This window comes from Odontesthes bonariensis, chromosome 13 (genome assembly GCF_027942865.1).
Source record: "Odontesthes bonariensis isolate fOdoBon6 chromosome 13, fOdoBon6.hap1, whole genome shotgun sequence".
NCBI lineage: Eukaryota > Metazoa > Chordata > Actinopteri > Atheriniformes > Atherinopsidae > Odontesthes > Odontesthes bonariensis.
The window spans coordinates 29,767,771-29,794,333 of NC_134518.1; the positions used below are offsets into that span (position 1 = coordinate 29,767,771).

The 26,563-nt window shown below is 39.5% G+C and overlaps 2 protein-coding genes across 2 annotated transcripts; one reads left to right on the forward strand and one right to left on the reverse strand.

Moving 5' to 3' along the window:
• etfdh (electron transfer flavoprotein dehydrogenase) lies at positions 1-18,999 on the forward strand. Its single transcript, XM_075481883.1, has 13 exons — positions 1-220; positions 885-1,043; positions 6,039-6,268; positions 6,659-6,740; positions 9,056-9,174; positions 10,190-10,267; positions 10,495-10,641; positions 10,823-10,963; positions 11,833-11,976; positions 13,036-13,204; positions 14,925-15,107; positions 15,520-15,741; positions 18,366-18,999. The coding sequence occupies exons 1-13, from the start codon at positions 190-192 to the stop codon at positions 18,527-18,529; spliced, it is 1,869 nt and encodes a 622-aa protein (XP_075337998.1). The 5' UTR covers positions 1-189; the 3' UTR covers positions 18,530-18,999.
• ppid (peptidylprolyl isomerase D) lies at positions 18,990-25,486 on the reverse strand. The gene is made up of 10 exons (XM_075481885.1): positions 25,327-25,486; positions 24,342-24,482; positions 22,749-22,855; positions 22,346-22,534; positions 21,866-21,988; positions 21,270-21,376; positions 20,865-21,006; positions 20,476-20,562; positions 20,014-20,056; positions 18,990-19,416 (listed from the first exon to the last, which is right to left on the reverse strand). The coding sequence occupies exons 1-10, from the start codon at positions 25,409-25,411 to the stop codon at positions 19,328-19,330; spliced, it is 1,113 nt and encodes a 370-aa protein (XP_075338000.1). The 5' UTR covers positions 25,412-25,486; the 3' UTR covers positions 18,990-19,327.
• Between the last annotated feature and the right edge of the window lie 1,077 nt (positions 25,487-26,563).

The window sequence follows — 26,563 nt, forward strand, 5'->3', positions numbered from 1 at the left end:
TTGATGCACTCCAACGTCTGTGTTATGAGACGTATTTTGTAAGGTATATGCGCGCACAACTTGTTTTCCGAGCGGGTGAGTTATATAAGCCTTGCACCGGCAACGGAGTGAGGACACAACAGCTTCACTTCAGCTGACTTTAAAAAAGAAGCTGCTGTCTTCTAGTGAGTTTACACTAGCAGACGCAGAATGCTCCCAGCTAGCCGATACTCATGTAAAGGTAAGTCAGCTAATAGCTGGTTAGCTAACATGTTGCGAGTTTTGTAGTGCTGGACGTTGACTGGGCTACAACGCCAGTGTATCAGCAACGATGTCAGCTGCTTTCTTTAGCAATTAAAAATGTTTAAGTTGCAAGTATGTTTTCATTCTGTTAAAGTGTATGTTTGTTCATTCTAGAATTTCTATGAAAATCTTAGCAGTAAAGTGCCTAGCATTAGCATCAAGCTAATCTGGGTGAAAGTTGAATCAAAATATAGGTCAATTGAGATGTGTCCTTGTCATGGATTATTAATCGAGTTATGTCTTTTTTTTAAAATCTCCACACGTTGTCAATTACTTTTTTTACTGTTCTGAAATGTAATTAGGTTGTCTAGGATCTAAGAAATACGTTTAATTCCTACTTGTTAAAACCTGTTAGCTTGTCAGTGCTACAATTGTTCGACAGCTGTTTGCTAAACCGGCTACTTCTTGGGGAGTTCTGTTTTCATAAGTCTCTGTTCCACATAAGGTGACCTTAACCTGCTAACGTTCACAAGTTTTATTGTGATTTAATGGCGATTATTCCAAAGTACACGTTGGAGACCAAATTAGACAGAGTTAAACCAGGTGGAGGTGGTCATACTCCCACCTGACAGAACTGGTCTTGACTGTTTCCTTTCTTGCAGCCCACAGATGTATTAGGGCATTGACAACAATACAGACAGAACATGCTGGCCCTCAGCTGTACACATCAATACACAGGAGGACATGCTCTTCAGTATCAACACCCAAAATCACCACGCACTACACCATCCATCCTCGAGAAAAAGATTCAAGATGGGAAGGTAAGAGACTGCATTATCTGTAGTAATTGTAAAAGTCAGATTGATGATATCGCAAGTACCTGACTTGGTTTTTTTGTTTTTTCACAAGCCATATATTTACTTTTATGCTGGGGGGACTGATATATTTGTACCCTGATCTGCCTTGAGTTTTGTCAGCATCATAAATCATCTTCATGTGACAGGGCTTCAGACTGTCACCTTCAAGTAGTAGCACCGGTGCTCCTAACTGAAAATTTAAGGACAACCAGCACAAACTGGTTTGTCATAAGGGGGGCATGCAGAAAAAAAAAATGGGGAAAATAATTTCTTTGTCATCGTGGTGCCCCAGTGTGAAAACTAAGTTACTGTCAGGAAAATTGTCCCCAAATGGGACTGAATGATTGAAGTCTGGAGCCCTGACTGCACTTTGTACTCTAAGAGGAATTTAGAAAAGAAAAAGCAATTATGAAAGCAATTTATCACACCAATTTTTTTTTACATGCATAGATTTAAAAAAAATAATAAAAAAAAAAAATCTGACAGCTGCTTTCATCTGCAAGTCCTACATTTACACAACTGTACGGCATATGTAAGGTCTACATTCATTGTTGAAGATATGTAATAGGAGATTCTCAATTGGGTTTTCAGTTTTTTTTTTGCCCCCGAGTCCGATTTTGAGTATCTGCCGATACCGAGTCCCGATCTGATACTTCTACAGTACATTAAAAAAATGAAGAACGGCGAAGAAACAGATCCAGGATGTCCCTGATTTTTATTTTTTATTTTATTCACTTATTTTATCATTTAACACTTATAAACAGAGCACGTCTGTGAGGTAGCTTGAACAAAAAAAGTAATTAAGTAATAAACAAATTCTTCACATTGTAGTTTAGTGCAACAATGTCTAATATAAAAACGAGCAGCAGCTCAACTTGAAATACCTGGCAGGCATGGAAACAAATGAGCAAATAAAAGTCAGGCCAGTAATGTGCTTTTCGGAACTGCACTCCTAATTCTTACTCTCCTCCTCTGGCTTCACAGAAGGAAATGCAAGTTTTTCTTGATGAAAACCAACATCTCTATCATGTCAGGTTTGAGCCTGTTCCTGTTCTCATCAAGGATGTTAGCGATGTCCTTGCAACCTCTTGAAATCCCAAGTTTGCATATGTCACATTTTGCAATCTAATATTACAAATATATATATATATGTGTGTGTATAACTAGTGATGCTCCGATCGATCGGCTGCCGATCATGATCGGCCGATAATGCCCAAAAATAGCCTGATCGGCGATCGGAAAAATATGCCGATCAAAGAACCGATCACGTGACGTAAATTACTAGGTTTTTTTTTTTTTTTTTTTTTTTTTTACTTAAATTACTAGCGACCACTTTCTAATGTGGTACGTGACGTGTGTACAGAACCGAACAGGCAAAACCTCTACAGTGCATCTCGACAACATGACCTCTCCTGTCTGGAATTTCTTCAAAGTGTGTCAGAAAGATGTGAAACTTACTGCGGTCACGCCATCTGCGCTTCGGAGAGGCACGGTCGCGCTAGCTACACTTGAAAATCGAGTGCCCGTTTACATCGCGTCGTACGGTAAAGCGTGTGAGCGGATTTATGGTGCATTCAAGTGCACCCCGTAAAGTCATAAATCTATATCGAAGTTTATTTTTCATTTGTTGGAATACATACACCTGTCATTACTTGGTTGTTTTTTTTACTACATTCTTTTTAATGATTAAAACAAAATGATAGAACAAAATTATTGAAGCATATTCAGAATCAAACTCATTTCTGCATAGTCAGATTTGAAAACTTCATTTAGAACCAAATCAAAATGTTCTCTGCCGACTCCACCAGATTCTTGTTCTACATGTCCCCAGCTACCTCTTTGGTGATTTTCAAGTCATTTCACTGCATCATTGTTTAATAATCTGATGCGGAAATCATACCCAATGAATGGTGTATATGGGCAGATTAAAATATTAATAGAAAATAAAAAAAACAATTGTTTTCTGCAAACTCCACCAGATTCTTGTTCTACATGTCCCCAGCTACCTCTGGTGGTTTAATTTCTATAAATGGTGCACTCTCTGCTAGATGAAAGGCATGGAAATGTCCGATTCCTTCCGTGATCGGCAGTGATCGGCAATCGGGCAGATCATAATTTTGGTGATCGGTGATCGGTCCAAAAAATGCTGATCAGAGCATCACTATGTATAACATTACAGCTAATTTTATTATTTGTTATACAAGATATACATCACGTTACAAATTATGTAAAACTACATTAGGTACACCTGAGAAGAGCAGGAATAGCAGAGGCAGCTGTGAAAAATAAAATAAATCCGAAATAAAACTTAATTGCAGTGAGAAAGGTATGCGTGGGGTTACTACACTATTGTATTGAAGCTCTCGACACGGCAATTGCAACAGTCTCAGGATTAAATGACTATTGTTTGGATAGAAACTAAAGTTTACACGTCTGTTTCCGCGAACCCCGCGGATTGTCGGACCCCTACAATCTGTGGATTGTCATTGGTTTTCGCCGTAACGCGTCATAGCTCATTACCATAATATTAGCTTGAGTTTAATCGCTGGAATCCGCTCTGGTTGCTCAGTTCTCTTCGCCCCTGGCGAATCCGCTCTGGTCGCCCAGTTCGCTCACCCTCCATAGAGAAATAATGATTTCCGGCGCTCGGGTAGCTTGGTCGCTCTTGGTGTACACGCAGCAATAGAGTGCAGGCATAGAGGGAGGGACAGAAAGATAAAGTGCAGTAGAGGGAGTAAGGAAGTACAGATGATTAACATGATTAAACCATATGACAGATATTATGTCTGACAAAGGGTTTGGCACGTGTAACATCAGAAATATGCACTGAACTGTTGTGTCGTGCCCGTTTTTTTTGTATTCTCATCACTGATCTCTGCTGCAGCGCTGGTTGTTTTTAAACAGTGGGATGCCTCTTGGTAACGACCATAAAGCATAATACAGAGTTTTGTATAATCCACGGTGGATATGACTGATAAAGTGACAGCATGAAAGCTTTTCAGTTATACCTTTGGGGGACTAACATGTAAATGCTGCAATCAACTGAAAATTATTCATTAGAACTGTCACAACAGGGAGGTGTTAGGCTAATGTCTTTGGCATGTTGTCTCGACACGGAAACTATGGTGGGACCTCGGGCTTTAAAAAACCACACCTAAACTCAAGATGTCTCCCTGGTGCAGTGTAGCTCGAGCCGTGACTGAGACGTGTGTCTCCTGCAGCCAGTGTGGAAGCTTTAATCTGTTAACATGGGAGCCGAAATGAAAATCATGATGATCTGCACATACCACGTCCCCAGTGTGGACATTACAGCCTAATCAACTAAGCCTCCAGGGGATAGGTGACCACATCGTGCCTATTTAAGAATCATTGAAGTAGCTCTCAATAGATTTTTGGATATTACTGTTAACTTTTAAGCCTCCTTGTGGTTTCACTGTGTTATATACCTGACTTCTAAATCCAATACAAATATGCCTCAGGTCCCGGGACAGAAGTGTTTTATCTGCTCCCGAGGTGTAGCTGAAAGCTAGATGTGTCGGAGCATTCATGGTCAGAGCCCCAAAGCTATGGAACACTGCCGAAGGAAATCAAGTCGGCCTAATCAGTGACCACTTTGGAAATCCTTTTATTCATAACAAACTTTTCATTGAGAAGCATTTCCCAATTTAAATTGCAATTTTTAAAAAAAAATTTACATTTTACATCTCTGTATAAGAATTTGCTGGTTTGTCTACTACTTGGTACTTGTTTTGTCTTATTATTGCTTGTAATTTCTTACAGGTGATTTAATGATTTGCACATTTTGGGTTCATGCTCTATGAGAATGAAATATTTTGTATAGTAACCTCGGAAAAGCAAATATCAGTGTGGATTTTCCATGCCAGAATTATTAATCATTATTGACTAAAGCTCTTAGATTCTTGAGTTCCAGAAGTCCTGCCTTTGCTTTTAAGTAAATAGTCTTTTTTTTTCCCCCATAGATTTGTCATGGCCCTGTCACACTGTTGCGTATGAGAGAAGCGTATGAGTTGCGTATGAAAATTAATAATATAATTTTCATACGCACGAAAAGTCCTTGAAAATAAAGAATGACTAGCGTATGAGTAGCATATGAACTGCGCATGCCCAGCATACGTTTCAACGCGCCTATATCAGCAGCCTTTCCACATTGCTCCATTATTGCAGTAGACGACGCGCTATCAACATCTCTGGAGACATTCATCTCGATCATGCCTCCCAAGAAGCAATCGTCGTTTGCCCGGGCCCTGGGTCGAGGAAAAGGCAAAAAAACACAAGAATCATTCTCACCCAAACCTGCTGAAATGCCTGATGCACCTGCGGCTGATGAGTTACATGCTTCTGAGCGATCAAGATCCCCAACTCCTCCTCCTGACCGCTCCCGTGAATCGTCGGTTGCCTGCCGCCTCCATCTCCGCCCGTCTGGCGGAGATGGAGGCGGCAGACGGGCGGAGGCTATAAATACGCTAGCTGTACGGTACACCTTCATGCCAACATATGGCAATTTATGTCCAGCGTTCTCGACCTATCAGTAACGTACCTATATCGTACCTCTAGCGTATGCTTAGCGTATTAACCATACGCACAAAAGTTTTGAGCATGTTCAAAAATTTATTTCTGCCTCAGCGTATGCCAACGTATGCCAACGTATGCCAGCGTGCTTGAAACGTATACAACCTATGCCTAACGTTCCCCTGGCGTATGTCAGCGTATACCAGCGTATGAGTGATAATTTTCATACGCAACTCATATGCTTCTCTCATACGCACGTGTGACAGGGCCATCAGGTATGTTGGGAGAAAGGCTGATTACTGTTATTCATCATATTTAGAAATGAGTTAGTTTAATTCCTTGTTTGTGTGTGCTACACAGAGCTTTAGTTTCCCTGATAAAATATTTCAAACTGAGTCAGAATGGACTGCTCCTGTCTTTTATCTACAGGTGTCGAAATGGAAAGGTTTGGCGACGAGGCAGATGTCGTCATAGTAGGAGGCGGCCCGGCTGGTCTTGCGGCAGCCATCCGTCTCAAGCAGCTAGCCAACGAACATGAAAAGGAGCTCAGAGTGTGCCTTGTGGAGAAGGCCCCTCAGATTGGAGCACACACTCTGTCAGGGGCCTGTTTAGAGCCCAGTGCCCTCACTGAGCTCATTCCTGACTGGAAGGAACGAGGGGTGAGTGTGTCATTCAGCTTTTTTTTTTTTTGTTATTGACTTTGGTTTACTGATTGGTATCAATAAATATGCCCTTTGCAGCGTAATAAATGCTCATATCAGGGGCTCCATATTATTATTTGTGTTTTTCCTTGTGTAACATATTGCATTTTGTGCTGATATGTCAGCAGTTCTATATTTACCAAAGCTACATACTGTACATACCGTATGATACTGTACTGCATGTGGCTTATATGTCCTCATTGATTTGATTCACTATGTTTATGAATATCAATGTATTTGTATTGATATGGAAAAGTGTATTTGATTATGATTAGACATAATGGGTACTATTAAAAAAGAAATGAAAGTCCCAACAGCACATTCAAATTTATCAATATTTATCCTCAGGCTCCTCTGCACACTCCAGTGACTGAGGATGTTTTCAACATTTTTACAGAAAAATACAGAATTCCTGTCCCCATATTACCAGGTAAAAGCATATTTTATTATTATTTTTTTTTCCATTTAAAAATAGTATAGTGCTCTCTTTGTATGCTACATTATTGGTCTGATAGAGAGGGGGCGTCATGCATATTTATATGTGTTCAGTCTGAGATCAGCATTGTATTTGTTATCGTTAGTGTGAGGCTTAAAGTAGTTGGGAAAGGAGGGTATTCAACAAAACAGGTCTGGTTTCCCACAGAATCAAACTATATTTTTGGTGGTGCAGGTTTGTGTGGAGGTAGTTGCGTATTGATGCTTCATGATCTGCCTTATGCATATATTGATATTTTCATTCTTCAATATATACATTGCATTAGATATGACAGAGTGGCTTAATTTACCTCTTTCTCACTCACTTTTATGTGTTTGGCAGGATTTGTGCTGCCTCATGTTCATTTTGCCACTAATGAGCCACCACATCTACTTAATCAAATGAGCTGTCCCTATATTTGAAGCCCACTTGTATTATGGTCATTATGATCATGTACCAATACAAGGGCTTCCTCTATTTGTTTGCCACAGAGGTGAACTAGCCTTGTTTCCTTTCACTGGTGAAGCAAATTGAAAGTAAAGTTTTGAAAAGCCACTACATGAAATGTGAATATGTTAGAACTTATTTCCACTGACATGTTTGATGTGAATAAGGTGGCTGCTGACTTTTAAAACAGGGGAAGCCCATATCACACCATTGTGACAAAACTACTAGCTAACACGACAAACAAATGCACAACAGGAATATGATTGACAAAACTTCTAAACAACAAGGATGTGTTTCTTATTTACAGTGTAATATTTACAAAAGTGTATGTGTGTGAGGATGGAAATGGAAACGATGGGAAATGAGTGAAACTTCGACAGCACTTTCACAGACAACCAGTCTCTTTCGTATCCGCTTTGGGACTGAAGTTCCAGCGTGCTTTTCCCCGCTTAAAAATTCGGCTGCCACAAGATGATGGACAAACACTAACTCCAATCATCACGACACAGCCCCTCATTGACACGCCCACGTCTAATCTACCCCCAGAGAAGCCGGGCAGCCTCGGAAGTGATGAGTTTTTGTCGATTTAGCCAATGATGAGCTAGAATTGTAGAAAAAAACTTGACTCTCCCGCCCCCTCCTGAAGCCGGGCAGCCCTCGGCTCGGAAGCCTGGCTGTTAGTGGCGGCTTCATAACGTGATTTCCTCAGTGAACGGCGGCGATTTCAGAACAAATCACTTCATTAAGCTACAGGACAACATGTTGTAGTTATGAAAGTAAATGCAGTATTGGGCATATCTTGTGTTTTTGTGAATAACTGTTTTATCGTCAATTTAACATTGAAGATGTAGCAATTTTGCCAGAGAATGGGAGAGGCTGTCCGGCTTCCCGTGTTTGCTCTGAATAGCCGCGGCTGCTGTGTAGTGTCGCAAGACGGTGGCGGTATAGGCTAGATTGCTTGAGCTTGTAATTTAGTACAAAAAGAAGCTGGCTGGACTTGCAACAAGAGCTCTCAGCTCGAAGAGGGGAAGGGGGGGAAAAAAACTGCTGTGGATGTCCACAAGAGGAAAATTGATAAGTCCTATTATTTTGGAAAATGGGTTGGTGAAAGTAAAATCTGGGGTTTTTCAAATAGTCCTTCTTGCTTCGAAAGGTTTCTAACTGAGGGAAATGACACAGTAACAGCCATTATAGGAGCTGGTCGGATTATCTTGAGTGCTAAAGAAAAAAGAAAAAAAGCTTTAAGACCTCTCTCCTTCAGTGGGAGAAACACTCGACCATCATCTACGAAAGGAAAAGGAGTCGGCTCTGGCCCACAATTCCTTATGGGGCATTCGAAGCGACGCTGGATTATTTTCATCCAGTCGTACGAACTATGATTCCTATAAATGAATATGAAGGCAGGAGGATGATTGTGAGCACCATCAGTATCTCATACTGAGATTATGTATATATTGTACCTTCTGTGAAACCGTGTGATAAGAACATATACGGTGGAATTTTTAATGCGCTCCCTGCAGAATATTTTATGAAAAGCCGTAGTTTCAGTTTTGCAAACCCTTGTCACAGCTTAGTGTAAGTATGGTCAGAGTCTCTTCTACCTTCATTCCTTAACCCCAACACATTTTTCAAATTCGAGGAAAAAAAGCCCAGGGAACGACGATAGGTGCGACCTCCGAGTCTTGATGTGGGGAGGCATTTAGTCATCCATGTTTGGAATTGTTTATGGACAGGTAGTCGGGTAGTCGGGTTTGTTAATGAAACACTGGAGCAAACATCCACTATGCTGACTTTGTCTGCATGATTTTTCGTAATCTCTTAAGGTCTGCCCATGCAGAACCATGGTAACTACCTTGTGAGGCTTGGGAACCTTGTGCGCTGGATGGGGGAGCAGGCCGAGGAGCTTGGAGTGGAGATTTACCCTGGTTATGCTGCATCTGAGGTGAGTTTCTCTAACAATGAACTGACAATTTGCATTCATATGTGCATGAAACAAAAAGTCTTAAAAGCATTCTTGCCCTTTTTTTGTGTCTTTTATTTGTATTTATATCAAAATGTAATTTGCCCATGAAGTATAGTATCTCAGTATTAATGAAGCTTGGTGAGATAATTGTATCCTTGTTTCTTGTATGCTTCTACTGATAAAGATGCTGTAATGAAATCCTTTTAAATGCTGACGGCAATGGTCTGAGTCTTATGATTCATGGAGAAAAACTAAATGAGAGGATTACGGTAAATTTCCCTCCTTCAATGCAAACCATTGAGAAGAGAAGAAAGGTCAGATTAAATTGCTTTTTGAAAAAAATAAAAATAAAAAAAAATCATAGAAAGCCACATCACTTCTGGAACAGCATTGTTTGGACAGCATAATTTGTGCCAGGTTGACAGGAAGAAAAAGGATTAAAGAAAATTTGAGATGACTCATGACTTGAAGCGGACAACATCACTGCTGTAAACTGACAACGTGACAGAAGACCGAAGCATCCAGATGGATCCTGAAAAGATATACTGTCAAAGTGAGCAAAGTGCAGCAAAGCTGAGTGGACGGCACTCACTTTACTGCTCTGATGGACAGCAACCCATCACATACCGTGGAAGCTGCCAAAGATGTTTTGAATGGAAATATTTCTTTTACAGTATAGTTGTATGTGTCTTTATTTTTGTTGGTGTAAATTTTCTTCACACTGTATTAAGAAGCTGTTAGTCCTAAGCCCTTTCTTCTATTTGGATGGGAAAAATGAGTCTTCACTCTGAGGTCATGCTCATTTTTTGGCTTAAGTATGTTTCTGTATATAGCTCAAACATTTCCAAGCCTAACTGTAGATACACACAAAGTTTTCCTCCATTGTCATCAGCAGATGTTAGTTGATTATGTTTTCCTCTCTCAGAAGCTGTGTTGATACACAGTAAAAGTGTTTGCATTTTAAGTAATAATAAATGTCTTTCTTATTTTTCAGGTTTTATTTCATGAGGATGGAAGTGTGAAAGGTATTGCCACGAATGATGTAGGCATCGCCAAGGATGGCTCACCGAAGGTAATATATAATAAATGGCTCATTACTGTCCTATTGTTGTGTACCATGAAGTCAAAAATATTATTATAATTAATAAAACATGTAATTTTTATTTGGATTAATTGTTTTTTGAGTGTTTTTTTTGTCATAACAACCTAAGTGTTCTATTTTTTTTTTTTTGTTTGTTTTTCTCATTTTCTAATCTTTCATCAAATATTTTCTTATTGTGTTTCTTGCTTGCGTTTCAGGATGTTTTTGAGAGGGGAATGGAGCTTCATGCTAAAGTCACGTTGTTTGGAGAGGGCTGCCACGGCCACTTGGCTAAGCAGCTTTACAAGCAGTTCAACCTGCGTGAGAACTGTGAACCCCAGACTTATGCTATTGGTCTTAAAGAGGTAAATAACATGGACTACCCTTACCACCTAAATGTATTGACATTTAATGTGATACACAACACTGTTTGTGAAAGTGATGTCTGCTTGAGTCACTTAAAATAGATGTTCAATCACTGCAGTGATATGGTAGTTTCTCCCAAGATGCACATGCTCATGCTTGATGACTGTTGTCTTTTTAAAGGTCTGGATGATTGATGAGAAGAAGTGGAGACCTGGCAGGACGGAACATTCTGTGGGTTGGCCGTTAGACAGAAACACGTATGGAGGATCCTTCCTGTATCACCTCAATGAAGGAGAGCCTCTTGTAGCCTTGGGCTTTGTGGTGAGATGCTTTGTATATTTGTATTTACTGCCATTTTATAAACAATATAAGCAAATATTTTAAAAGCAATACTTCAGGAATATGCTCAGGGAATATTTTAGAATTGATTACATATGTTTACTTGGTTTCAAGAAATAACTCACTCAAATCACTGTGATCTATGATTTAGAGCCAATTTTGCGCTATATCTGGAGGCCCGGGAGGTAATTTAATTACATGTTGCATAATTGTCCATTTCATTTCCACACAAATGTTTAATTGCATAAGATAAATGAAGTGGCATTTACATTTAAAACTGAAAAATAGCTTGTTAAAATAGTTTTTTGGTTACATCTGTTTTCAGACAACTTTAAGCAACACTTTCTGAGATAGTTAGGTTAGTTGAATATGTTTGACTGGACGGCAGGTACTAGCCTCTCCTACAAACAATTAAACCGGATGAGTTTTTTCCCTTTTTTTATTTGTTTCTGAGTTGTTGCTGTCAGTTGTTGTAGGTAAACACTCTTTTTCCATAAGAAAATATGAGCTATACCCACTCTTGTAGCCCATACCGCTGCACTCTCTTTGGAAATTAGCATGTAAATCTTGATGTTCTCATCAATGCACAGTGGATGCAATTAATTCTCACAACCTCAGCAGAGTCATTTGGTGGACTGGATGCTAATTAAGCCTTTCCCTATTGCATAAGCCAGATAATAGCAGGTGTAAATGTTTTTTTTTGGCCAGTGTAAGAATGGATATTGTAATATCCATTGCACAAATGACTCAGTAGCAGAGAGACAAATAGATGTGAACTGCAGCTCAAGTGTTCAATGGAAGTGCACCACTACAAGTTGTTTTAATTTACTTTTTTTCCTTCCTTATACGAGGTTGGTCTTGACTACACCAACCCTTACTTGAGCCCCTTCAGGGAGTTCCAGCGCTGGAAACACCACCCTTTTGTATCTGCCACGCTGGAGGGAGGCCAGAGGATTGCTTATGGAGCCAGAGCCTTGAATGAAGGAGGATTTCAGGTATGTTTGTACACCAGGTATTTTCTCAATTGGTTAAGAACTGTAGAACTATTAACCCTTGTCTGTTCTTAACCAGATACATGGTATGCCTCATCTAACAAGGAACACCTCATTAACTAATCCAATCTAAATGCCAGTAGAGGCTGTGTGCTGATATGTCCTTGGGGATACTGCCAGATCTACTGAAATCATTAAACTCGACGGTTGGTTTTTACCCCCAGTGCTAGTTAATTTTACTCATTTATTTTGCTTGATCAAAGCCATCAGCAGAATTTTGAATTTAATCATTTGTATTGAGCAAACGGATTGATACTCACGGCATAGTATCAACTGTGACAAACAATTAGTTTATTCAGATGTTCTCAGTTCTTCTGGGGCATTTCTGTGTTTGTATCCATCAAATGTAGTTTGGAGCTTGTGAAGTGCTTGATTAAACTTTTCTGTTAATTTCTGGTCAATCTCAGTCAGATTTTGTAGTCAGATTTTTTTTTTTTTTATGAAAAGTCTTCACTCAAAGTTTGGTAATATCATTTGATCTATCAGATACGCTCCTCCTGGGACGAGATCACAAGCTATAACATGATTACATATCTGGTTATCCTCTAATGTGAAACTTCACAGCGTGGCAGGCTAAAAAGATTCAGACACAGATTTTAATTGATGAAGCGGCATTATTTATTTTTATGTGCAATTTGTACTAAATTAGAGATATATTTAGAACGCACACTGCCACTTTTAATTCATAAACCACAAAGGTCATGCCTGTAGAGAGCATAAATCAATAAATGATCACAGGATTACTCCTTAGTCACAGATAAAGTAAAATGTGTCTAACTAAATACCTGCTGTTTTAAGGTGATGCTCTGGCTAATGATGGTCTTTATATGAGAAAGCAATGATAAATTCCATGTGCGTTTCCACACCTTGTAGTTCACTGGACTTGTTAACTTCATATTTGCCCAAGATTCTGGTGTTTCAATGGCTGCCATGTTCTTGAAATCTTGTCAGAACTTGAAGGTCTTACAAATTGAACTCTTTCCTCCTCCTCCTCCTCTCCAGTCTATCCCAAAGTTGACCTTCCCTGGAGGGCTACTGATTGGCTGCAGCCCAGGTTTCATGAACGTCCCAAAGATCAAAGGAACCCACACGGCTATGAAGAGTGGCATGCTGGCTGCTGAGGCCATTTTCCCTAAAATCACTGCGGAGAACCTGGATTCTGAGACAGCAGGTACAGAATTTAAGACCCATTGATAATTACGACAAGAACCACCAATAGCTATTTGTATTTCATATCGGAGGGTGAGGTGCTGCCCTATTAAATTAAGAGCCCACAGTAAACGGGGTAACACACCTTGAAAGAAAGATTTTAAAGGTTCAGTGTGTAGCATATGGGTTCATGTAAAGTTCGAATGAGAAGTCGGTGTCATACTTGCAGGAGACGGCAGTCGGAGCTCTTCAGGTCCATTAAAACAGATGCTGTCCTGAAGCAAGCTGAAACTAAAATCTATCTCAGAAGGGGGCCAGAGGAGAGCAGTTTTTCACCATCTAAAACAAGTCAAATATAAAAAAATTCATAGTGTTGTGTGTGAATGATATATTGTTTTTTTTACATCATGTCAGTTTTGCTTTAGACGGTTGTTTGCCACTAATTTCTCAACCCAAGATTATCAGCGTTGGTACATGCCAATGTGTGCACATTCTCTGCCCACTGATCCTGCAGCTGATCAGCTGTTGGTCAACCTTCTGTTAGTCTAATCTGGAAAAATCAATTATGAGACGGTAAATACGAGTGAAAGGCCTGGAACAGCCCAAACACGGACCATCTTTTAAATGTTTGAAGTAATTCTCAGCAGCAAATCATCAAACACTTCTGAAACATCTCCTGCCCGTCTCAGCTGATCACTGGCAGGTGACCTTTCTGAAACGCTGAGCAGGTGGTAATGCCGAGCAACACGGCACATTCAATGCCAGGATGAGGTGTTTGTAATGGCCACGAAAAGTCACACATGTTAAGCTCAGAAGAAAACCTTGAAAGAATGCAAAGAAAGGCTCAGTATGTCCAGAGCTGCTGCAACAGGATAACACTAGAGCAATGCCTTTTTTTTTAAAGTCCATAATAGTTATTGTGCTGCTGATTTTCGTATGGTATCCCAGCAGCTCAGCGGCAGACAGGGAAGCCCTGTCATTGTCTGCTCACTGCCCTCCGTGGAGGACCTGTTATTCTCCAGGTGCCTCAGCGGAGCAGCAAACATATTAAAAGATTCTTCCCACCCTGTGGACATCATCTGTTTGAGATGTTGCCGTCTGGCAGACGCTACAGGTCCATCCCATCCCAAACAAAACAGAACAGCTTTTACCCCGGGGTCATATGTGTGCTGAACAATGCCTCTTGATGCACTCATCGCTTTAATTTCATGTTCTACATATATGTTCTAACTTTAGTAGCAAACCGTCTTCACTTACTCATTTTTATTTTAGTCTCCTTTATTCATTTCAATTGTCCTCACAATTTTTGAAGTCTTCTTCCTTTATTTATTTTTGTCTTAAATGCACCACTTTGGACTTCTACAAAAATTTCAGGAAAAGAAATCTGAATTATGAAAATAATTTGTATCGTTCAGTCGACTTCATACATAGTTTTAGGTCGTCATTGCATGGTGACAAAATAAACCAAATTAATTTGTTGCTTCTAGTTTTACTGCACTGTTGAGGGAGATTCAGGTTTACATCCAAGGATTTGAGTGTGTTGTGTTGAGATGGAAAGCGCACAAAAAAAACTAAGCAAAATATTTCTATAGGGACTTCTGATTGCACGAATAATCTTCATATTTCTGGAAACATGTTGACATATAGGGAGGTCAAGATAAATCGGAGAAAAACACGACAACAGCAGAGCAAACGGGAAATAATGAGTCGATTCGATTGGTTTTAATTTGATTTCCTTTTAGGAATCCATGTTTCCGAGTATGCTGAATCCTTGAAGGATTCGTGGATATGGAAGGAGTTGCACTCAGTGAGGAACATCAGGCCATCTTTCCACAATTACTTTGGCCTGTATGGCGGTATGGTCTACACTGGGATTTTCTACTGGATCCTTCGAGGAAAAGAGCCTTGGACCCTCAAACACTGTGGTGAGTTTTGTAGAAAAGAGTCATTGTAAAGCTGGGTGAAGTGGGAAACATTTGTTTTGATTTCTAAGAACCCAGCTCGTCTCTGTGTCCACAAAGTGGTATCTTACGGTGAAGAAAAAGATTAGTCACGAAAATCAAAAGTTTGCTGGCAGGAAGCTCATGCTTAATAGTCATTCTGAGTAAAATAATGGTCAAAGATGCAAGAAAATACTTTAAATTTTTAAATCTATTGTGCAAGTTAAATGCATTCAGAATATTACATTTACACCCAGTGGAGCAGTACAGTTTATCACTGTGGTTACGTGTATTGATTTAGACCTGCAGTATCCAGACTATGCCAGCAGTTTCTTTTTAGGTTATCACTGCAGAGAAAATCAACATTTCATAACCAGCTGTGCTCAATCTGTGGCAGGCATTGACGCAAACCAGCTGAAACCAGCTAAAGATTGTAAACCTATTGAGTATCCCAAGCCTGACGGCAAGATAAGCTTTGACCTGCTCTCCTCTGTGGCTCTGAGTGGCACCAACCACGAGGGGGACCAGCCCGCACATCTGACCTTAAAGGATGACGGCATCCCGGTCGCCAGGAACCTGGCCATTTATGATGGACCTGAGCAGCGCTTCTGCCCCGCAGGTAACACAATCCTGCTGTCTGAAGAGCATCACCACACACTATCTATCCAGGTGAAGATAAGACTTAATCTTTTAAACACAGGATTGTAGGACAGTGAATACTGAGCTTTTATTGCAAACAGAATCATTCCATTATCATTATTATTATTATTATTATTCAGCTTAAAGTGAAACCAGGCTTGTGAACACAAGTCACACAATCATGATTTCTTTTATTTTGAAAGCAGAAACTTTATAATATATAGATTAATCTGGAACAATTATCAATCTTTTAAGACTATATTCAACAAACTGCTGCATATGCTACCTTCTTACTTATTCATTTAATTTAGACTTAACAAACCACTACAACATATAAGTTAATATAATTCTAATAATTTATTATTATGATTTAACAAAAGTGAATAGCTTTGATTTATAATAAACTTTAAATTCACCTTCTTTCTTTGAGGGTAAAAAAAGACAGTTAAGAAGTACAGTGAGTGAACGTTTTAATGTGTGACCATACCGTCGATTTCATACTCATCAAGCAAATGGGAACGTTTCTGCTTATCAGTGCTTGTGTTTTCTTATTGTTTTTTTATATATATATATGGCCTAGTCAGTGTTCTCATACCCAAACGGTAAGAAAGAATTATATGGGAAGGGAAAAAGAACCAGAAGAGACCAGGATTTCTGGTACAACCACTCAAACTGTTGTAAAAGAAAACACTTCTATGTTCCAATCAACCTAGTGGCCTGAGTACGCTGAACAAAATGGGTTGCTTTTAGTGAATTGTATCAGCACAGTGTCATAACTGTTTATATTGGTGCTTGAGGCGTGTGAAAGGCAGCAGTCTTTATTCTAAACCGTAGCAATCACCACTGAGAAAATGACACCGGCTCAGGTATCGTTAAATTGTTTACCTTTTACAAGATTGAGAACATTCATCTCTGTTTAAAACCAACATCCATAATGCATTTTCACTGCAAATAAGCTGTAGTGTTCGGTTATGAAAAGTGTATGATAGCTGTTTATCTACTTTTCATAGTAGCTAAAATCACGCTGTCCTCTGAAGAAAGTGGCTCCCATTTGAATTCTCTGGAAATTGCCATCATGTAGTCTTTAGGTATACTGAGAGGCTACTCTGAATGCAGCTGTGCTCTTTATTGTCCATTGAGAGACTGGATGAAGCACAACAGCAATTAAGTAATTGTAAACATTGCCGCTTTAGGTCCTCAAGGTAAAACATTTTCATTAATAGTTATGGGAATAAAAGGGTTGGCCGGCTTAATGAAACACTTTATAAAAGTTGACAGTATCAGAAGAAGGTGGTGGATATTAGAGGATGGAATCTATCTGATTTTCAGGGATGTTCCTTTTGTCTGCCACTCAAACACAGCTGTATTCATGATTTTTACAATCGCACATAGAATGCTATCAGCAGACAGGTCTTTGTTGTAAGCATTAGTAATTAAGTGGACAATATCACTGTGGCATCCCAGCTGAAAGTGTAACAATCTATCTTTGCCAAGAAATCCACAAGGCCTTGAATTATGCTGTACGTCAGCGGTCCCCAACCCCCGGTCCGTGGGTCGTTTGGTACCGGGCCGCACAGAAAGAATAAATAACTTGCATTATTTCCGTTTTATTTATTATCCGAGTCTGAACAATGTTTTATTTTGAAAAATGACCAAATTCTCTCCGTTACATCCGTCCATGACTCACTCTTGACACGTGTCAAGATGCTTGTCTCGGTCACGTGACACATTATCGCTAATATTAAACCCACAAGTTAGCAAAATGAGTAAAAACAGACGTCTTTGGAAAGGGGAAAAGGCCCAGTGAGGAGACAGAAGAAGAGCCTATGACCACCAAGAAAAAGAAAACTGCATTTAACAGACAATACCAGGAGACCTACTTAAAATATGGATTTATGGCGACAGGTGATTCCCACGCACCGAGCATGCTCTGCATCATATGCGGCGACCGGCTCTCCAATGAGGCAATGAAGCCTTCAAAACTGCTTAGCTACTTGGAGACCAAGCACCCTGCATTAAAAAAACAAGCCTATCATTTTACTTAGTTGTATTTATCCGGCACACCTTAAAGGCCGGTCCGTGAAAATATTGTCTGACATTAAACTGGTCCGTGGCGCAGAAACGGTTGGGGACCTCTGCTGTACGTGTTAATGATAGATAGATGCCAAGAAAACACGATGAGCTGTACTAATCAGGCTGCAGCTCGAACTTCTTCCACTGGCTCACATTATTTCTGACGATCATTTGGGACGATGAATATCATCCACAAGGCTTTTGCTCATTTATGGAACAGTGTCAGTTCAGAAGAGACCCAGAATTAACTGTTCATTATCCAATTTTCCAATCAGTGTCTGACTGTGTTTGGAACAAAGGAGAAAAACCCTCAACAAATCAACAACTTCCGTCTCTGTAAAAGCTGTTTTCATGAAGTCACAACTGAGATTAGATTTCAAACGGTGCCTTTGAGAAGTATTTCTTATCAAATGTGCTGTCCTGCAACAAGTGATTCTATACTTTAGAAAACCTGCTGCTTATGTTCTGGTGGAAAACACTGTCCCAAAGAAGCCCTAACCTGTTTTACTTCCTCTCACTCATCTCTCCCAGGTGTGTACGAGTATGTTCCTGAGGAAACGGGAGATGGGATGAGACTGCAGATCAACGCTCAGAACTGTGTCCACTGTAAGACCTGCGATATCAAGGACCCGAGCCAAAACATCAACTGGGTAGTGCCTGAGGGTGGCGGCGGGCCAGCCTACAATGGAATGTAAATGTCCATAGGATGGTTTTTTTTGTTTATATATACCATTTTTTCTTGAAACACAACAAGTACAGCCACACTCAGGGGTACTTGTCAGCATATGTGCCTGAATATTAATTTTAATAACTATTTAGCTGTTTGAGGGTACAAGAAACACAACTTCTTGAATTATAGTGGGATGTTGAGTTTAGTTCTGCAACCCATGCAAAACGCAGGACCACGTAAGTTACGTCAAAATTATCAGTTTCTGAATCACTTTGATGGGGGCATTTTTAGAGAAAGAGTCTCTCGTTTTTATGTTTAAGAACAATTACTTGACCAGCAGCAACAGTTAATATATTTCTCCCAATCTTGTTGAACTGAACAACCTGTAAAAAAATTGCTTGAGCATCACTGATGGCCTATTGTGACAGCATTTAATCTAAGCGTTATTGTATATAATAATGTCACAGTAAAAGAATAAAGAACAGTTGACGGTAATCCAGTGTTTTTATTGACCTTTGTACAAAAACAAATAAAACCAAATGAATGCACCGGATCAAAATTAACCATGACCTGCTACAACGTACTCTACCTAAATGTTTTAAAATTCCAGTTTTGTCAGCAGTGGAATCCACCAATCAGACAAACCTTCAGATACTCATCACAGTGAACGCATGTTACAGTGAAACACAGAAAGGAACCGTCAAATCAAAATACTGTGCATTTTCATGTGGTTACAGACTCGTCACCTCAGTCAGTGCGACTTCCACTGAGGAGATGCGCGACTTTAAATATTGATAATTCATTGAAACGTGAGGTCAGATGTTCATGCAAACATTTTGGCATAGATTTTCTTCTCTTTCTCCTTCTCTTCTTGGATTTTAAGATGGACCCGCTTCATCTCATTGGTGATAGCTGTTGAAAGAAGGAAGTTTTATTTTTTTATTTTCCAGGCAGAAAGGTCAGCAAATCATTCAAATAATCAGATTAATTCAGAACCAGTTTGTAATGGATACCTTTCATCTCATATAATGAGATTTCAAACATTGTTCTTTACCCCCATGTGTCCCGTTTGCCATATTTAGTCTGTTTTTCTGCAAGTAGAATTTTACTTGAACAGTTTGCTCCTAAAGGCACATGGAGAGCGTGAAAGCAGAGATAGCTCTTATCTCCTAGCCTGCAGCCAATAAACTGCAGCTTAAAATATCAAAAGAGTGCAACTCTTGCAACTGAAAAAGAGGAGAATGGCTCCAGATTTGTGGTGAGCCCAATCCCACCCTGTGCATTCAAACTTTTAATATATTGGCCAATGTGTTGCCTCTTGAACTCTCAAAATACAAACTAACAGTAGCTGGTGTCTCTTTACTGACAAGCTTTTCTTTATAAGCTTGCAGGCTGAGTTTGTGATAAAGCACATGAATAAACTACTGAGAGAAAGTAAACATTCACATACAGAAAAGTCAAATATTGCTGCATGCTCGGCTTCATGAAGGACCAAAGTTTAGACCTTACCTTTATCTTCTGGAGCAATTTCCTGAGCTTTCTTTAGATCAGTCTGCCAAGTAAGCAAATTAAATAACTGATAAGTCAAAATGCATTAAGAGTTGATGTATAAACAGTGGATCTATATAAGAAGTTACCTGCCAAAAAATGGCTTTAATTTCTTTCTAGTTTCCTGTCAACTCTTTACAACAGAGTCACAACATTAATAAATCCAATCCGAATTTCCTCCTTAGCTCTACCCCACTATTTTTCAGAGGAAAAGTGCCCTTTTCTTTTTGCGGTCAGGGAATAGTGATCTAGTCATCCAACTGACTACAGATGAAGGGCTAGATGACCAATGCCTCTTGGTCTGGAAAAGAAAAGGGGCACCATGCCTTTCAAAAACAGTCGAGTGGAGTCAGAAAGAGAAATTGGGATCGGGCCTTAATATCCTTGTAGCCTCTAAAGAGTAAGATACTTTGTGGCGGTTACCATGGCTTTGTTATATTCCTTCAAACCCTGCCAAGCCTGGGCCCTCCGGAAAAGTGCCTTAGTGTTTGCTTGGTTCAGCTCCAAAGCCTGTAACAGAAATTAAACTTCATCATTTGACTGCCACTTTCTAATAATAATTTTTCTTTTTTTTCCCCCCTTTAACTAATAAAATGTACAACTCTTGTAAAGCGTGTCCTGGACAATATAGGCACAGAAATAACACAAATACACACGTAAGATATGCATGTCGATATCAAATAAAGGTATTATAAAATATCACAAGATAAAGTTGGGATGCCTCCAGAATTTAGTGCAATACATTTAAAATGCATTTCTGTCGAGTTTCTTTTATCCCCTTCAAAGAAACTAAATATAAAAGTACAGGATACCTCATTACAGCTGTCCAGAGCATCATCCCACAGCTGCAGCTTCAGCTTGCAAGCAGCTGTGTTGAGGAAGCAGCTAAGTGCTGTGGGCTCCAGCTTCTGTTGTGCCTCCTCTTCAAGTTGATCTCCACTCATCTCCAAGTACCTGCATGAACGGTTGTTAAAATATGTTGATTGCTTTAGCCCTTGAAAATATTTTCCACGTTTCGATATGTATGCATAATATACATCTCAATGGCCCTTGCCAGATTAATTCCTTTCAGATGCTGTGTGCAGTATTTTCACATTTATGCAGATGATTTGAAATCATTTATTTCCTGGTTGCTTTCAAAGTTTGCTTCTCAAATTCTCACTTCTGGCAGAGGATGACTGTGACTGAAAGTAAACCACAAACACAGTGCGCTCTACCTGAGGGCTTTGCTATATTTGTTGACTGCAGCTTTCCAGTCTTGGTTCTTAAAAAGGCTGTTTCCAATATTCTTCACATCTTCGGCGACCGACAGAACTTTGTCAACCTTGAAAAAAAAAAAAAAAAAAAAGGACAGTTAAGAATGACACTGGAAACTTAAAATATATTGTATTTCATTGTGAATACAGAACTCAATAATAAGAAAGTGTAATAATAGATACAACTAAAATGATAGTTTTAGCAGTTGTTTCTCTTGATGTTTGGGTCAAATTAAACCACAACCAACAAAATCAATTGGACAACAAACTAAACTATTGAGACAAGCAGGTTATTAACAAAGCTAAGTCGCTTTATATGAAAGTAAATATTCTCAAGACATACCCTTCAATTAATTTAGTAACTGTTTTTCCTGCTTCCAATGTTTACCAGGCAAAATACATCCTGGACCTTGATATAAAAATTTATGTCTGTCCTCTTGGCTGAATTTGCACGAGGCAGCAAATAAGTGCATTTCCAGAAATGTCACATCGAGCCTGATGCTATCTGCCAAAGTTAACCCGTGTCCTTGAAGATCAAAGACCTCCCTGGCACTTACATCTTTAAAGTCGATGTCAGCGTCCTCGGGGAAGTCGGGGTGGGCATCTCCTGTTCCCTCATTTGATGCGGTGCCCCAGCTGTCCCCGTCCTTATGCTCACCGCAGTCAGCGATGGAACATGGCTGCAAAGGCACAACACAAACTTTAGAGAGCAATGGCACAGAAGTTTCTCACAGAACTGATAAAATGATGTTCTGCGAATATGGAATCTTAAATAACAGTTTCTAAAAGCAAGGAATGCTTGGGTTGCAAATTCAAACTGACAACATGCTTTACTAAATGTAACTTAATTATTCTACAGAGTAGAATTCTATACTACATCATTTACTTTACGCTGAAGTCTTAACATGGCAGAAATCTTCAGAAACCTAAACAACAGACAGAATCAGCATCATGTCTGGGACAGTGGCCGTCAACTTTGTCAAAATATAAAAGTTCTCTGTTTTTTTTTTTTTTTTTTCAAATGAAAAGGCATTTACTTTTACTGGGACATCCTCCGTAGTATCAATGGATTCCAGCATTTTTACAACTCCAAACCCTTTCAACACTTGTCCAAAGACCACGTGCTTTTCATCCAAGTGTGGCGTAGGGACGGTGGTGATGAAGAACTGCGAGCCGTTGGTGTTCTCCCCAGCGTTGGCCATGCTCAGAAGACCCATTCTGTCATGCTACAGGAGGAAGAAAAATAATGGGAGGAAAGACAGCTTCACTAGTGTTCCTGCGCAAAAAGTAAATCACAGTCGTCTTGTTTCACCTCTTTAGACAAGACGGTATGACTTTAAATTTATTTTAGGCATGGCCTCTTGACATAATAGTGGAAAGTAAACTGCTTAGAACCTCAAATTTGATGTGGTGGTAGAGATGACATGTTAAGTAGCTTACCTTGTAGTGAAAGTTTTCATCCTCAAACTTCTCTCCATAGATGCTCTCACCACCTGTGCCATTGTGGTTAGAGAAGTCCCCTCCTTGGATCATGAACTTCTTGATGACTGTCAAAACAAGATCAAGGTCAAGTTGCTTTTCGGGATCAACCAGGCTGAACATCAACGATGTTTTATTTAAAAGGAGAACTGCGGTATTTTCAACATTAAGCCTCATTTCTGAGTCGTCTGCAATGTTTTAGAACCCCCTCACCGCTTTTTTGATGTTTGCTGCTGTCTCCGGTATTTGCCTAATTTTGATTCTTCTCAACCTGCTTCAGAATGGCAAGTACGGTGCATGTCCAAAAAGGTCCGTAAAAGCACCATAAACGTCCGTTTTCAAAATAATCAACTCACCGGAGTGGTTACTGGTGTGCACTGGTAATCCATATCAAATTTTGTTGCGAAAAGTTGCTTCTGTCGTGTTTTTTTTGGCAGCTCGTTCATGCTTGCACTATTTTCTTCGCGGTGGCGGAGTAATATCAACGAACATCCAGTACAAAATGTCAAATAAAACACGACAGAAGCAACTTTTCGCAACGAAATTTGATATGGATTACCAGTGCACACCAGTAACCACTCCGGCGCATTGATGATTTTGAAAACGGACGTTTATGGTGCTTTTACGGACCTTTTTGGACATGCACCATGCTTGCCATTCTGAAGCAGGTTGAGAAGAATCAAAATTAGGCAAATACCGGAGACAGCAGTAAACATCAAAAAAGCGGTGAGGGGGGTTCTAAAACATTGCAGACGACTCAGAAAAGAGGCTTAATGTTGAAAATACCGCAGTTCCCCTTTAAATGGCTATAAACACAGACAAAATTAGCCTTCCAAACTGCAGTGTTTTTCTTAGCATTTTAAATACTATATATAGTCTCGTTACTGTTAAGGACATCGTGCATGGACAAGCAGCTTTTTGGTTTTTGAAATCGAGCAGATGAACATCTGCATGTTTGAATCTTCTTTGTTTGAATTTCCCTCGGGATTAATAAAGTATCTATCTATGAAATGTTCATAGATAGATACTTTATTAATCACTCAACCCGTTTTGCAATCTGAGCTGTATCGTTTGACCTCAACCTCAAATACACACCCATCATTTATTGCAACTTCAACATGTCACTGCGCTGGACGTCCCTTTAGATTAAGATTCGATTTATTGGACATGCATACACAAGAAATTTGTCCTCCACTTTTAATCCATCCAAGTTGGCACCTGTTGACATGCACATGCACAGGGTCACATATTCAGAGACAGATGCCAACCTGGAGCGGTGGCAGCCATTCAGCGCCCGGGGAGCATGGGGGTACGGTGCCTTGCTCAAGGGCACCTTGGCCGTGACAAGGAGGTGGACTGACACCCCTCCAGCTGTCAGTTCCGCCAATCTTTTTTGAGTGGCGAGAGTGGGAATGGAACCTGCCAACCTTCTGGTTATTGGACGACCGACTCTAACCACTGAGCCACGGTAGCTTCTCAACTATCGCATGCGTTTTTTCACAGAGATGTCCCTCCAAACTCAAATGTCACATTAAGAGGTTTAAGGCTATTTACTTCTGTGGAAAGGGCATCCTTTGAAGTGCAGTGGTTTTCCTGTTGATTTGCCGATGCCTTTCTCCCCAGTGCAGAGTGCCCGGAAGTTTTCAGCAGTCTTGGGGGTGATGTCAGCAAACAGCTCCAGAACAATTCGGCCAACTAAGGACAGAAAACAAAATCAGTCAAACATCAGTGCCCTGAATGCTAAACTATTTACAGTACATTACCGCAAATAATATATTACGTGTTAAATTATCCATGTTGTTAAACTTATTTAAATAACTCTGCTTAAAACTTCCCTCATGTTTGCATCAGTCTCAGAAATCCTTTTGCCAGTCACTTCGAATTACGTCATTTGTTTGAAAGGTGCCGTATAAATACAGTTAGATCGGTTGACTGACTAATTGATTGATTGACGTTTACCTATTGAGTCTGACTAGCTGAAGCCACCCTCAGTAGTGACTTTGTACCTCTATATTTTTGTTACATCGTAGAACAAACCACCTTTGTGGTCTTTTGGCCTTTAGGAAGGCCAAAAGCGAGCAGGACCCTCAGGAGAATTGTATGAATCTGTCAAATACATTTAATGAGCCAGAAAGACCAAGTTACAGCAAAATACAGATGCATAAAATCAAATATATTGGCATTATTATTGCCGACTACAAAATATAATGGCCGTGAACACTAATCTGCAGAGATTTGACGGCACAGTTAAGGCCAATAATGGCAACACTTTTAAGTCTTACTCGAGCAAACAACCACACGTGGTTCGTGTATTTACAATACAAGCAGTGCATTTCCATCTGGCTTACACTAAAACTGCAGATGTTATCCCAAATAAATATTTCCCTTTAGGAAATTGTTTATTTCTAAATCGTAACTACTCGTGCTTGATAGAAATTAATCTAGAAGACGCTAGAACATACCAAGGTGTTGCTAAGCTAATAAGGCTAACTATTGAAGTTGAGGCTGTTTGCTTTCAAGAAATTAAAATGGTCCTAACCTCTTTCACCGTCAACCTCAATATCCAGGAAAACGCGGGGGTTCTCGGGGTTGGAAGGCTTTTCGGAGGGTATTAGGTGAGACATTTTGAGGAGAGCTTGTCCCTTTTTCTAGCTAACCTAGCTAAATCCCGGCCGGTGCACAGAAGCAGGTTCAACGTTAAGAATGGAACTTCCGATTAAGAGCTTCAAAATAAAATCCAACTGACGACAGCTCAGTTGTTTAAGTACACATAAGTGGATTCCTTGTGTCTTATTTTGATATCATAAAAGTTTAAAAACGATAGACAGACAGAAGACTTCCTCCAAACGACGAGCATATGCTGACCGTGATTTGTGATATAAAAATGTACCAAACGGAATTAAATATTAAGTTCCGTCATTTTTTTTCATGAAAGGAAAAACACAATCAACTAAAACAGGAACAACAGAGAATCTTTTCAGTAAAATACAACATTTCACAAATCGACATTCCAAAAAGCATTTCACAATAACAAAACAGAAAATATGACAACGCAACATTTGTTTGTGTTTTTATTAGATTTTGTTCTTTATTTCTTATTTTGTAAAGTCCAATTTTTTGGACAACCACAGTTGACAAAGTGCTATACAAGCTGAACAAGTATAAATATAATGAACTGTCCCTAAAACTTTGATAAATGTGAAGTTAAAAACAAAACAGTAAGGGGCTGGCATGATAAAAGCCAAGATATGCCACTCAAATGGGTCTAAAAGCGAGCAAGAAAGGAAAAATTGGTATTAAGCAAAGTTTTAAAATAATATTGGGTCTAAGCTACTCTGATGTGAAAAGGTAAGCTGTTCCAAATATTCGGAGTCACAGCCGGAAAGGCTCTATCGCCTCTACCTTTTAGTATGGATCTGTAGGGAAATGTATATTTACATAATATATCATATATATTTATGATTTATAGTCCTCAGTCCTTTGGATGTAGTATGAGTTTGCAAAATTAAGGTGGTAAGGTGGCGCCTTTGAGACTTAAAAAGAGCCAATAGATTGATTGTGTTTTGCAGCTCTGGACCATTTGTTTATCACATATTTATGATAATATAATCAATTTTCTGTGAAAGTGTGATTGAATAAATAACTACAAACAAAAGTTTCTTTTGACGCAATGTCACACATTTATTACATGACAGTTCATCACAGTGACTTAAAAATCTTATAAATCATTTCTACACACAGATGTGCGGCTTAATGGCTCTCTTTTTTTTTCTCTG

Bases quoted from the DNA above. Each gene is read 5' to 3' on its own strand.
- etfdh (XM_075481883.1), top strand. From the start codon at position 190: ATGCTCCCAGCTAGCCGATACTCATGTAAAG. The intron at 9,175-10,189 runs GTGAGTTTCTCT...CTTATTTTTCAG, and splicing joins CTGGTTATGCTGCATCTGAG to GTTTTATTTCATGAGGATGG. The intron at 10,642-10,822 runs GTAAATAACATG...GTCTTTTTAAAG, and splicing joins ATGCTATTGGTCTTAAAGAG to GTCTGGATGATTGATGAGAA.
- ppid (XM_075481885.1), bottom strand. From the start codon at position 25,411: ATGTCTCACCTAATACCCTCCGAAAAGCCTTCCAACCCCGAGAACCCC. The intron at 24,483-25,326 runs GTTAGGACCATT...TTCTGTCCTTAG, and splicing joins TGAGGTTGACGGTGAAAGAG to TTGGCCGAATTGTTCTGGAG. The intron at 22,535-22,748 runs GTAAGCTACTTA...TTCCTCCTGTAG, and splicing joins ATGAAAACTTTCACTACAAG to CATGACAGAATGGGTCTTCT.